The sequence below is a fragment of the Phocoena phocoena genome, chromosome 8 (genome assembly GCF_963924675.1).
Source record: "Phocoena phocoena chromosome 8, mPhoPho1.1, whole genome shotgun sequence".
Lineage (NCBI taxonomy): Eukaryota > Metazoa > Chordata > Mammalia > Artiodactyla > Phocoenidae > Phocoena > Phocoena phocoena.
In genome coordinates this window covers 60,488,513-60,500,248 of record NC_089226.1, presented here as the reverse complement: position 1 = coordinate 60,500,248, position 11,736 = coordinate 60,488,513, and the positions used below count along the sequence as shown (strand labels likewise).

At 52.6% G+C, this 11,736-nt stretch overlaps 1 protein-coding gene across 1 annotated transcript; it reads right to left on the bottom strand.

The window, feature by feature from the left end:
* Positions 1-238: 238 nt before the first annotated feature.
* Positions 239-4,058, bottom strand: ART1 (ADP-ribosyltransferase 1). The gene is made up of 4 exons (XM_065882387.1): positions 3,996-4,058; positions 2,947-3,724; positions 1,828-1,869; positions 239-351 (listed from the first exon to the last, which is right to left on the bottom strand). The coding sequence occupies exons 1-4, from the start codon at positions 4,056-4,058 to the stop codon at positions 239-241; spliced, it is 996 nt and encodes a 331-aa protein (XP_065738459.1).
* Positions 4,059-11,736: the final 7,678 nt, after the last annotated feature.

Genomic DNA, 11,736 nt, shown 5'->3' with positions numbered 1-11,736 from the left:
CTTTAATCTTCTATCTCCAAGTGAGTGGTTACCTGTCCTGCAGTCCCCCCACCTCTTACTCCTAGACCCCTGGATGAGGCCCAGTCCCTACATTTTCCTCTTCCCGCTAGCAAGCCTGGCAGCTGCCAGAGAAAATCCCAGAGTTCCCTACAGATGGAATTACCGCAGATCTTGGCCACGCTTAAAGCATACATGTGGCTGACAGCCTCATGTTGGGCAGAGGTGACGGCAGAGCTGTTCAGTGGCTGATGGATGAGAGGAGTCCTGGACTCTCTGGAAAGCCTTCTCCAACAAGGAACCAGAGCAGCAGTAGAAGGGACCAGACTGCAGAAAGGGGGCCCTGACCCATGGCTGCAGGGAAAACAGAGGCACAGAGATTTAGGGGCAACGTGAGATACACAAAGAAACAAGATGAAAAGAGCAGAGTGAGCTGACTGATACGCAAAATTAGGGAGGAAGGTGGAGATGAGACCAAGGAGAGCCCCAGTTCCCCTTCCAGAGGTCATTAGGTCTGTCCCCCAGTCTCCTACTGACACAGCTGAGGCACTGCAGGGTGGGATGAAAAGGGTTAGAGATCTGAGTGGGATCTGGTGATGCAGATCTTTGCTCCTCTGCTCAAACTCTGGTGGGAGAGTTGCTGGTGCACTGGGATGGGGAATGGGGAGGGGGGCGGGAATCCTAAACTCTCCCAGTGCTTGAAATTACGTTATCAGACCTCAAAGAGGCCGAGTTGGCGTCTGGAGACCTGGCTGGTCTTGACTCTGCCACTAACTCATTCTCACCTGGAGCAAGTCACTTCTGTCTCCGAGTCTCACTTTACTATATAATGAGGATGATACTCCCTGTCCCACCTCCTTCCAGTCGATAGTTGTCCAGTCAGGATAAAATGAGATGGTATCTGAGGAGGTGGGGGCCAGCCTGGTACGGTGGTTCCAAGTTCAGCTCCAGGACCAGGCTGTTTGGACCGAACACTTTTCTAGTTCTGTGTGTGGGGCTGGTTGCATCATCTCTTTGTGCCTGCCTTCTCTCATCTGTGGAACAGGGGTGATGACATTACCTGCGTCATTGGATCATGGTGAGGATTCATGGAACCCTGAGTGGTACTGTGTCATGGAGAAGGGTGGCTGGGGCTCCTTCCTATCTGCTGTTCTCAGAGCCCTGAGGGAGGAGGCGGGACCCGAGCGGGAGGGGTGGCTGTGATTTCTTCCCTGAGAATGGCCTGTTCCCGCCTAGAGAAGTGGTGGCTGAGGCAGGACCTGGCACAGCAGGTGTTCAAGGGAAGGGAAGAGTCATATAGCCAAAGGGAACCTGGGGACCGTCTAGTCCGATATGCCTACTGTGCAGATAGGGAAACTGAGGCCCAGAGAGGGATGTTTGGTCACAGAGAGAGTTAGGGCAGAGCCTGGGCTAGAGCCCAGGTCTCCAGAAGCCAAGACCTGACCTTGATCTTGGGAGGTGGTCTGAGAGAGCTCTGAAGGCAGTAACAGACCGAGGGCTCTGCGGCAGGAAGAGGAGAAGGCCCAGGAGGACTTTGTGGAGCAGCCCTTCCCTCCGTCACCTCAGTGCAGCCTGGAGCTCTCTGGGCTCTGGTCAGTGGGCTCCTGGGAAGGTGGGGACGGCCCCAGGCTGGGTGGCCATCTCCCACATACACATTCAGTGGGGAGGGTTAGCAACCTCCCACAGGTGTCTGCTTAAGGGAGTCTACTTTTTTTGATTGAAAGGGGGTTGTTTTTATTTTACGGGGGATGTCCATCCAGGAGAGGGGCCCAGACCCAGGATAGCCAGCTCAACCCCCAGCAGAGCCCCACAGATGCCCGCAGCCCTCACCTGAGTTATCCAGACGGCAGGGCCCTGACTTGCACTGCTTGTCTGTAGGGAAGAAACAGCAAAGAATCAAAGGCTCGGCAGCTCTCGGGATGGTAAGGGACTCCAGAGCCCCGTGGTCCATCCCTGACTTGCTCTAGGAGAAGCTGGTGTGTTTTCTCCTGATTCTGCTTCCTTACAGTGGGACCTCCCTTGCCTGGGTTTGACTTGACCCATGAATAGCAGGGCCAGAAAGGCGCCAGCCCTTGAAGCCAGGGGCATCTGGGCACTCCTCCTGCCCCCCGGCCTGTAACTTTGCCTCCATGCCACACCCGCCTCTCCCTCTCCCATGTCTTGTCCCAGCCAAGGAGGGGCTAGTTTGTGTGTCTCCTTCACCTTCCGTCAACTCGTGCACGCTCGTGATGCTGTCCAAGGTGGTAACTGAAGCCGCGCTGGACCTTATCCCTTGAGATGTGGTCCATGGGTCCAGCCAACAGCCTGCCTCTAACTATTGATATGAAAAGTGGGCCTCACAGGCCCCTGGGCATCCCTCAACGCGGACCAGCAGCCCACTGCCCCTTCAGAGGTTAAGGACCTGGGCCCATCTTCATGATTACTCCTCTGGATGGTCCAGGGAGGATGGACAGGAAAGCATCCGAGACCTGCCAGAGCCCAAGCTGGAATTTAGGGGTAATGCACCTGACTGCTGGCTCACCACCCCACCCCACCCCCGCTAGCACACATGACGGCACAGGGGTTCTGTTCAGTCAAATAAACACACTCCTCTCAGAAAACTGGGGTGGGCCGCTTACTCATTGCTGGCAGCAGCTTCCAGCTGGGAGGAAAGCCTGACACCAAGTCTCTTGGGCCCTCAGATGGCCAAATACACCTGCGTTGGTCAGGAAACCCTCTTCAGCCTCCCCGCAGGCAAGTGGCCAGCTCTGGCTTAGACACCTCCAGGGTCGAGAAGCAAGCGTGCTACTTAAGAAGGTTACGTCTCTCCTTGGACGGAAGGGGAGGAGGGGCTGGGGGACAGGACTCGGTCCTTCTCACTGTTTCTAATATCTCTGTATGTATCTTCTGAAAATGGGACGGGCAAGGCCACCTTCCGCCCAGCTGATGGCTGGCACGTGCCCTGCTCACCTTTGATGTACTCACAGTTGTACGTGCTGCACTGGCCCAGGGCCCGGAGGTAGATGCGGGTGGGGCCCTGGGCCGGTCTGCTGGCATTGATCACCTGGAAGGTCTCGAAGGGAGGGATCAGCACCTCCTCCTCCCCAGGGAAAAAGGAGTAGCCCTTGATAGGGGCCCCGAGGCAGGTCCAGATGCCAAAGAAGGTGTCTTCCCCAAACTGCTGGGCTGCAACATTCTGCAAGGATGCAGAGGCAAAGCCCCCCAGCCTGACGGTGGCCCCGGGCGCCACTGGCCGGAAGCGTAGGCCCTGCACCCCTCGGAACACCTGGCGGCACTGGGGTGGACGCTGGCCCCTGCCCAGCAGCTGCAGGGCCTCAGTCAGCAGGAAGTGGAGTGTCTTGAAGGAGAAGTGGTGGAGGTAGTGGAGCCGGGAGCGGCCAGCCTCGCGCACGGCCGCGTTGAATTCTTTGTGCAGGGGGCTGTTAGCCGTGTAGGCCAGGAGGGCCACCCCGTGCTCTTCTCGGAAGCCCGCGGGCGGGGACAGACGGGTAGGGCTGAGGCCCCACTTGGGCCCCCAGGCCTGGCGCTCCTGCCACTGGCTGCTTGCCTGAGCCCAGACATCGGCGTACACTTTGTTGGCCTGGAACTCCGTGCGGTTGAGATCCGGGAGAGCTGCCGCCATGGCTGCGGCACAGCCAGCATACTGGTCGTCAAAGGAGGCCAGGGCCATGTCCAGGGGCATTTCTCGAGAGAAGAGGTCTGGTCGTGTGATGGGGTGGCTCTGGGCCTGAGGCAGGGGGAGCAGCAAGGACTGAGAGATTAGGCCCTGGGAGAACGGGAGCCCTGTTATCCAGCTTCCCCCTCCACTGAGCTGAGAAAGAGTAAGGGCCCCAGACACACCTGGAGGGGAAGGGGATTGGGAACTACTAGCTACAGATCCCCGAGACCAGGCTCTGGGGCTGTCCGATCTCCAAGCTCTGAGCGATCTCCAAGCGAAGCATCCGGCAGAGTTCAGAAGCCAGCAGCTAGGGGATGGGGTCAGCGGAGGATGACTGTACCTGAAGTGCTTCCATGAGGCCCATGGACACGAGCAGCAGAGACATCATGGCAGGGGTCTGCATGTTGGAGGTGACCTTGGGCAAGTTACTCTTTGGGTCTCAGTTTCCTCGTCTGGAAAATGGGAATCTGCACAGTTTAATAAATTGTGATGAATTGACATCTAGCCTGGGCCCCTTTGGGTGCTTGACACAGAGTCACAACATCGAAATGGAGGCTCAGAAGAGAGAGGGGACCCTTCTTGCCAGAAGGAACATGGGAGACTTCCTGGAGGAGGTGACATGTGAACACGGTCTTGTGGGACAAATAGGAGAATAAGGCTTCAGTCAGGGGAGGTAGGAGAGAAAAGATTGGAGTTGAGGGTGGGAAAGGAGTTTGGGACAGCAGGAATGGGAAAAGCAATGGTATTAGAGGTAGGGACTCGGGATGTAAAGAGTGAAAGACGTTCTGGCTAGTGTGGCAGTTGCAGTGTTGGAAAGCCTGGGGCCAGTCCTGAAGGAGCTTGACTGCCACAGTGAGAGGTCCAGGCTTCCCCTCAGGGGGACATGAGGCTGGAACAGGGCAGATCCAGGAGTGGTCAGCTGGTGGGGCCACAGCAGGACTCCAGGGTCAGGCTTAGAGCAGGGCTTGGGGATCCAGAGGGTCCTCCTCTGTCCCTGCAATCCTGCTGCCAACTGAACCCTCACCCTAAGCCCTCAGCTGATGCCAGGCAGGGACCCCCAGGTGGTGCGGGAAGAGGGGCTGGGTGGGGGAGAGGACAGAGGGTACTGCTTCCCCCAGGGAAGCCTCCTGCATCCTCTGGGTGGGCACGCTGAGGGCCCGAAGTGGCTCTAAGAAGGTGTCCCAGCTTTGGGTCAAGATTGGAACAGACAGTTTCTAAGTTGGTGCTGCTTCTTTTTTTATTTTATTACCAAGTAATGCATGCTTACTGTGTATGAATGAATCACAAAGCCCAAGTCCCCCTTTTCTTGCTTTCCCTCCATGTCCCCCTTCTCACTGTTACCCATGCCTGATGTTTCCATGGTAATGTACCTTCAAGACCTTTTCTGATGCACACACAAGTAATATATTTAAGTATACATACACACATAGTTTTCTGTATACAGCCTGTTTTGGGTTTTTTTTATTGTCACTATTTTCAAAAAGAAAAAGGAAGTGTGCTTACACATACATGTTCTACAACCTTTTCCCAGGTAACAATGTACCATGGACTTCCTTCCATGTCACACATGCATATCTACCTTGTTCATTATGATGGCGGCATGGAATTTCATATATAGTTAATCCATAATTGATTTAACCATTTCCTTATTGAGGGACACTTAGGGTTTTTTTCCTAATTTTTTGTTATTACACATGATATTGCAGTGAACATCCATGTATATAAATCTTTGTCCTCTTGTCTGCATATTTTTATAGGAAAGATATCAGGAAGATGATATTTAAAGGATCTGAATAGTATTCATTTAGATAGCCACTGCGCCACTGCCAGGTTGCCATCCAAAAGGTCCCACTTCACCCTCCCACCAACAATGGACAAAAGTGCCCTTTTCTCCATGTCTTTGCCAACACTGGGCATTATTAATCTCTCTTAATTTTCATTTAACTGGTGGTACAAATGGTATCTAGTTTTTAATTTACGTCTCTGGTCACTTAACAGGATCAATCATAACTGTAATTTTTTTTTTTTTGGCTGCGACGCGTGGCAGGTGGCATCTCAGTGCCCCAGCCTAGGATCGAACCTGGGCCCTCGGCAGTGAAAGCTGGAGTCCTAACCACTGGATTGCCAGGAAATCCCCATAATTTTAATTTTTTAAAGTTTTAACTTAATAAAAGGTAGTACATTTTCATTATTCAAAATTTATAGTCCACGAAGCATGCAGTGAAACGTCTTTCTCTCACTGATCCCCCAGCCCCAACCTGCTCTCCCCAGAGCTAACCAATGTTCCCATTTCCTGTATATCCTTCCAGAGATACTCTAGACGCATACCAGCAACTTCTCGGGTATTTCTCTTTTCCTTCTTTTATACAGACTGTAATACAGTTAGTGGTTTTTTATCTTTAGAAATCTGATGAAACCTGAAACTGCTCCTCAGAAAATGGATATATGCACCTTCACACAGACGTTACACAAATTTCAGGGTGGTTATGCATCTGCCCCAGTCTCACTCAGGTTAAGCATCCTTGCTCCCGAATCTCCTCTGGCTTCTGGTGGGGCCTAAGTTTTGATAGTTCAGTGACCCTAAGACGCTGGGATGTTATGTGGCTATAATTTTGTGAGTCTCCAAATCTAAGATCCTCTAATTGCCAGTATACAGTTTAAATTGAGGTGTGAGTTTCTCTGGGCAATGGAGTTAGCATCCAGCGGAGTTTATCAAATTCAGCATGTCCCAAACTGAACTTATCTTCCCTCCCTCAAAACCTGCTTACTCATTTATTCAGAAAATTCTTGAGCATCTGTAATGTGTCAGGCACTGAGGATAAAATTATGAACAGAAACAACAAAACCCACATCCCTGCTTCTTTAAGCTCTTTTAAGGTGGAGATGGAGTGACGAATTTCAAGTAGCATGTTACAAGAACCCAAAAAGCCTGATGGAAACACATTTGTACAAGGAGTGGGTTTAAGTGAGGGGCTGACCAGAGGAGATTCGGAGCAGATAGAATTAAAAATGGCATCACAGGGCTTCCCTGGTGGTGCAGTGGTTGAGAGTCAGCCTGCCGATGCAGGGGACATGGGTTCATGCCCCGGTCCGGGAAGATCCCACATGCCGCGGAGTGGCTGGGCCCGTGAGCCATGGCCACTGAGCCTGCGCACCCGGAGCCTGTGCTCCGCAACGGGAGAGGCCACAACAGTGAGAGGCCCGCGTACTGCAAAAAAAAAAAAAAAAAAAAAGGCAACACAGTGGGGTGTAAACCTGAGATACCGCTCCGTAATTCCAGGATAGAATGCTAATGGGCAGACAATTCAGCAGCAAAAAACTACTTGAACTCTTGTGGTCTCTTGGAATCCACCAGAAAAGCCTGAGCTTCTATAATCTTCTCTTTGTGGAGAAATTAGTCCATGGGTTCAAGTGGGGCTTTCCTCACCCTGTACCCCCATGAGGGGAATACATGACCCCAAACTGGTGCTCTAATGCCCTGGCCATTGTGATTGGCTCACGGATGGACACATAACCCAAGCAAGACTACTCAGAGTCTTTCCTGAGATTTGATAGATGGGTGTTGTGTAAAAGAGTGTGCCAGACACTGTTGATTCCCCAGCCCGTATCCCCTCAGCTCATCTTGAAGTTCAACACAGGTGCAATGGATAGTCCTCAAGTATCTGACAGCTTCCCACCCTCAGTGTTCTGTATATTTCTGTGTCCAAGGCTTTCTCCATCACCCTGGGAGCTTGCTCAGGGCAACCCCAAAGTGCAGGAGATTTAATGTTCCCAAGGACAGCTGTCACCCAGTGAGGGTAGTCAGATTCTCTATTCCACAGAGGGTCCCCGATGGGACATAGTTGACCACAGTGGTCGCACAATTTTTGCGGGGGAGCTTTTCTCTCTTCTTCAACTCACTTTGCCACTCCTTCACTGGTACTTCCTGGGATCACCTTTCAGATAAGCTGACTACACCCAATCCTTGTCTCGGGGTCGGCTTTTGGGGGAACCCAAACCAAGAGAGAAGGTCTTCTCTTTGGGTCAGAAACCATCAGAACATGGCCCAAAACTGTTCCTTCAGCCTGGACCCAGTGGAGCAGACCTGGGCCCAGCCCACAACAGGGAGGTGCCCAGCTGAGACAGACTGGCAGCCTGAAGCAGAGCTGCCCATCCAAGCTCACTTTAGCCAATCTACAGTCAACGTGAAGACCCAGGAGTATGAGAATAAATGTTTGTATGCCACTGAGATTTTGTGGCACACCGCAAAATGGTCATGCAGTGAAAACATGAGGCAAACTATGTCTGTCACTGCCTCTCCACTATCCTGTTTCTGTCCCCGTCTCTGCCCTGCAGAAACACAGCAATAAAAGGTACCAGAGGCTTGTGATAGGGCAGGAGAACTGTGAAGTCAGACATTGAATCATGTGGCCAGACTAAGGTATTGGCAGTGAAGCTGGACACAGCATTACTAGGTAGAATTTACTAGACTTGGTGTCTGATGGGATTTAGGGGATGAGACAGGGGAAATCAAGGCTCACAACTCTGGTTCCCATGCTCAGGGTTGGAAATACAGAGGAGAAGCAGAGGAAACTTTAAAAGCTCATCCCAGCACATAGTAGGTGCTCAATTTAAAAAAATGTATTGAATAAATGATCAGGTTAGGAGGGGAACTGGTGAGTTCAGTTTGGCACATGTGGACACTCTAGGGGCAGACATCCAAGATGGAGCAGAATGGACAATAAAAGACATTTGAGAGTCATAGGTGTATTGAGGTCAGGGAAGAGATAAGGTCCCCAGGGAAAGAGGCAGGGAGGGTTGAGGAAAAAAGAGAGCAGCTTGAAGCCAAGGCACAGGCAGAGCAAGACACTTCCTTGGGTTTCTAGGGACTCTTCACTTCTGGCCTTTGGGTCCCGTTAGATACCCTGGGATCCTTGTGATTAATTCCTCTTTGGGCTTCATCCAGCTCAGGGTGGTTCCCGTGAACTTGCCAACAGAAGAGTCTCGCATAATCTACCATCCTTATTATTCATCCAGTCACCCAAGATGGTTACTTGGGTTTCCATTCATTCAGCCATTCATCAAACACTAAATTAGTTGTCAACTAGTGCTGGGCACAGTATGGGTCCAACCTCGATGCTCCTTCCCTTTCCCCATCCCCACATGCCCTGCCATGGCTCAGGTCAGCCCCTGCCTTCTCCCTGATCTCCCTACCTCCGCTGTCACCCCTGCTAATCCACACTGCTGCTGCCCCGCGGAGTAGGGAGAACAATGTTTCTAAAGCACGGTTGGTCATGTTCCTTACCTGCTTGAAAACCCTCTGTGGCAAACCTGACTGGAAGAAATATCTCAAAATGCAGAGATGACAATTATGAGGCAAGGGATGAGAAGACATCCAGAAAGAAAAAAAGAAGAAAAGCAAGAGCTCAAAACAAAACTTACCTCCTTACCCTCAGGACAGAATCCAACCTCCAGGCACTGGCATTTGAAGTGCTCTGTGACCTTGCCTGCCATAACCTCTTCAGCCTCGTGCCCCACCACCCCTGCTTGACTTCTACAGTACAGAGCAAAGTTCCAGGTGAGGCGCTGCTGCTTCCCTCCATGTGCTGGGGATGCCCTTTTCCAACCCACTCTTCAAGGCTTCGCTCAGGAGCCACCTCCTCCAGGAAGCCCTCTGACTCCTCTGGCTTCCTAAATCACCCTGTGCTTTCCCCTGTCACTGTCCTAATCGCACTGTGCTGCCCTTCAACGTCTGCCTCCCCCCGGCCTGTGAATTCCCTAAGGACAGGGACCAGGTATGACCCATTCTGTGTCCCCAGAGCTCAGCCCAAGGCCAGGCACCAGTGAGCCCTCCTGGAATGTTTGCTGCAAGTCTGAGAGGCTTTCTGGGTGCAGCCAACAATGTAGAGCACTGCAGAACAGGTGCATTGGTGACTTAGTGACCAGTTTTGCAGGGAATGGTGTGGAGGCCAAAGTGGTGGGGAGGGCCTGGGAGGCCAGGAAGTGGAGGCACTGGGCAACTCCTTTTCCTATCCCAGCTGCCCTTCTGTCCTTCCTCTCATCCTGCTCAGGGCACTTCTTGTCAGTTTCCCCTCATCCAGACCCTTGATGAACATTCCCTACTGGGGATGTGACTCCAAATCCCTCCCCAGAAATCCCCAAATTTCCCAATGGCCTCAAACCTCCCTAGGTATCCCAAACCTCTCCATCAGAGGTGCAGTGGTCTGAATATTTGTGTCTCCCCAGAATTCATATGTTGAAACCCTAATGCCTGATGTGATGGTATTAGAAGAGGCGGGGGGCTTTGGGAGATCATTAGTTCATGAACCCTCATGACTGGGATTGCTGTTCTTATAAAAGACACCCCACGGACTTCCCTAGCACCTTCTACCATGTGAGAACACAGTGGGAAGGTACTGGCTATGAATCAGGAAAAGGGCCCTCATCTGACCAGGCTGGCACGCTGATCTCAGACTTTCAGCCTCCAGAACTATGAGAAATGTTTGTTTGTTGTTGATAAGTTACCCAGTCTGTGGTATTTTGTTATAGCGGTCTAAACAGACTAAGATATAAAGTTCCCTGAAACTCTTCCAATGATTCCTGCGACTCTCCCATTAATACCTCAAATTTCCCCTTTAAAATAACTGCTCTTCATGCCCAGTGCCCAGGAACAAGTGGTGTGCCCCTTACCTAGACTTTCTCCGGGATGGGGAAGCTGGTACTGGTCTCCAGCGATGGCCACCAGGGGAGGGGAAGGGCAGATTTCTCTTTTATACCGTCAGTCCCCCACCCCTTGTACCTCTCCCACACAGCTGCTCAGAAATGTGACACTCCCCCATCTATTTCTGGACTAGCCTCCGCCCAGTCTGCTCTGGGCCAGAGCACGTCCCATGAAAAGGGAACCCCTGAAGCCAGAGGAAAATCAAGGATCCAGGCTAGAACAGCTGCCTCCCAGCTGGGTTTGGTCCAGCATTCAGTACCCCCGGCCTCAGGGAGTATCTCCTTATTTTTCCTTTCATGTGAGCATGGAGACTCACCTAAGGTGCAAGGCGAGATTCCCAAAAAGCCTGGGTCCCAACTCTAGCACTCCTTGGCCATGTGATTTTGGAGGACTTTCTGCTTCACTCAAGACCCCTGTTCAGTGACTAGGTTTGACTCCATCTCTTGGGGTCTTTCTTGGGGTTCCAGGTCTCTGGATGGGAGAAGCAATTCCCCAAAGCCAGAGGGTAGAGAGAAGACAAAGCCATGATACCAGAGGTTCAGGCTGCCAGAAAGCTCTTCCCAGAGCTGCTGATTCCTCAGCCGGCCCCTTCTCCCATTACCTCCCAGTGGGCATCTAAGACTCAGAGCCAGGTTATTTATAGGCAAGCCCAGGGAGGTGAGGGGGAAAGGCTAGTGTTGATAAACATGGGGTCACCTGAGTCTGCGAGGTCAAGGGAGAGAGGGTCTAGGGAGGGGCGGGGCTGGACCCTGAGGTTGTGAGAGAGAGAGCTCTGCATCTGCGCCAGGCTTGCTGAAGGGAAGGGGCATAAAAAGAAGGGAGTGGGGTGGGGGCCGCTAAGACGCTGGACCACACGTGACCCACGTGTTCGCCATATGCAAATTGTATGCAAATGAACGAGCGCGCAAGTGGTGACCTCTGGGCTGGCTGGACCCTCTTGGTCTCTTAGGCCTAGTTGTCTGGAGCTCGGGGCGTGGCGGTCAGGGGCCGCCCGAGGGAGAGACCACGTCTCGTAATTCCCCTCCTCTAGCACTGGTTTTCCTCGGAGAGAAGGGTCCTGGAGAAAGACCTCAGAGTCTTTGGGAAGGAGAGTTAAGTACGACCCTCAGCCCCGCCCCCCGAACCCCAGTGTTTGTTGTTGGGGAAGAGAGGTGTCGGGTTACAGCCAGTGGCACTATAATTAGCCGCGGGACTTCATTGATCCGCGGGACTCCGGGGACAGGGGGCAGCGCGGCGCCTCCGCAGACTTCAGTCCCCGCCGCCGGGAACCTTCAGTGCCCCTTCCCGCTCTCCGCCTCCGCCACCTCCAGGTGGGTCCCCGGCTCCCCGTCCCCTCCCTTCTCCAAGCGGAGCCAAATTACCGCTCTCCCTTTAGCATTCC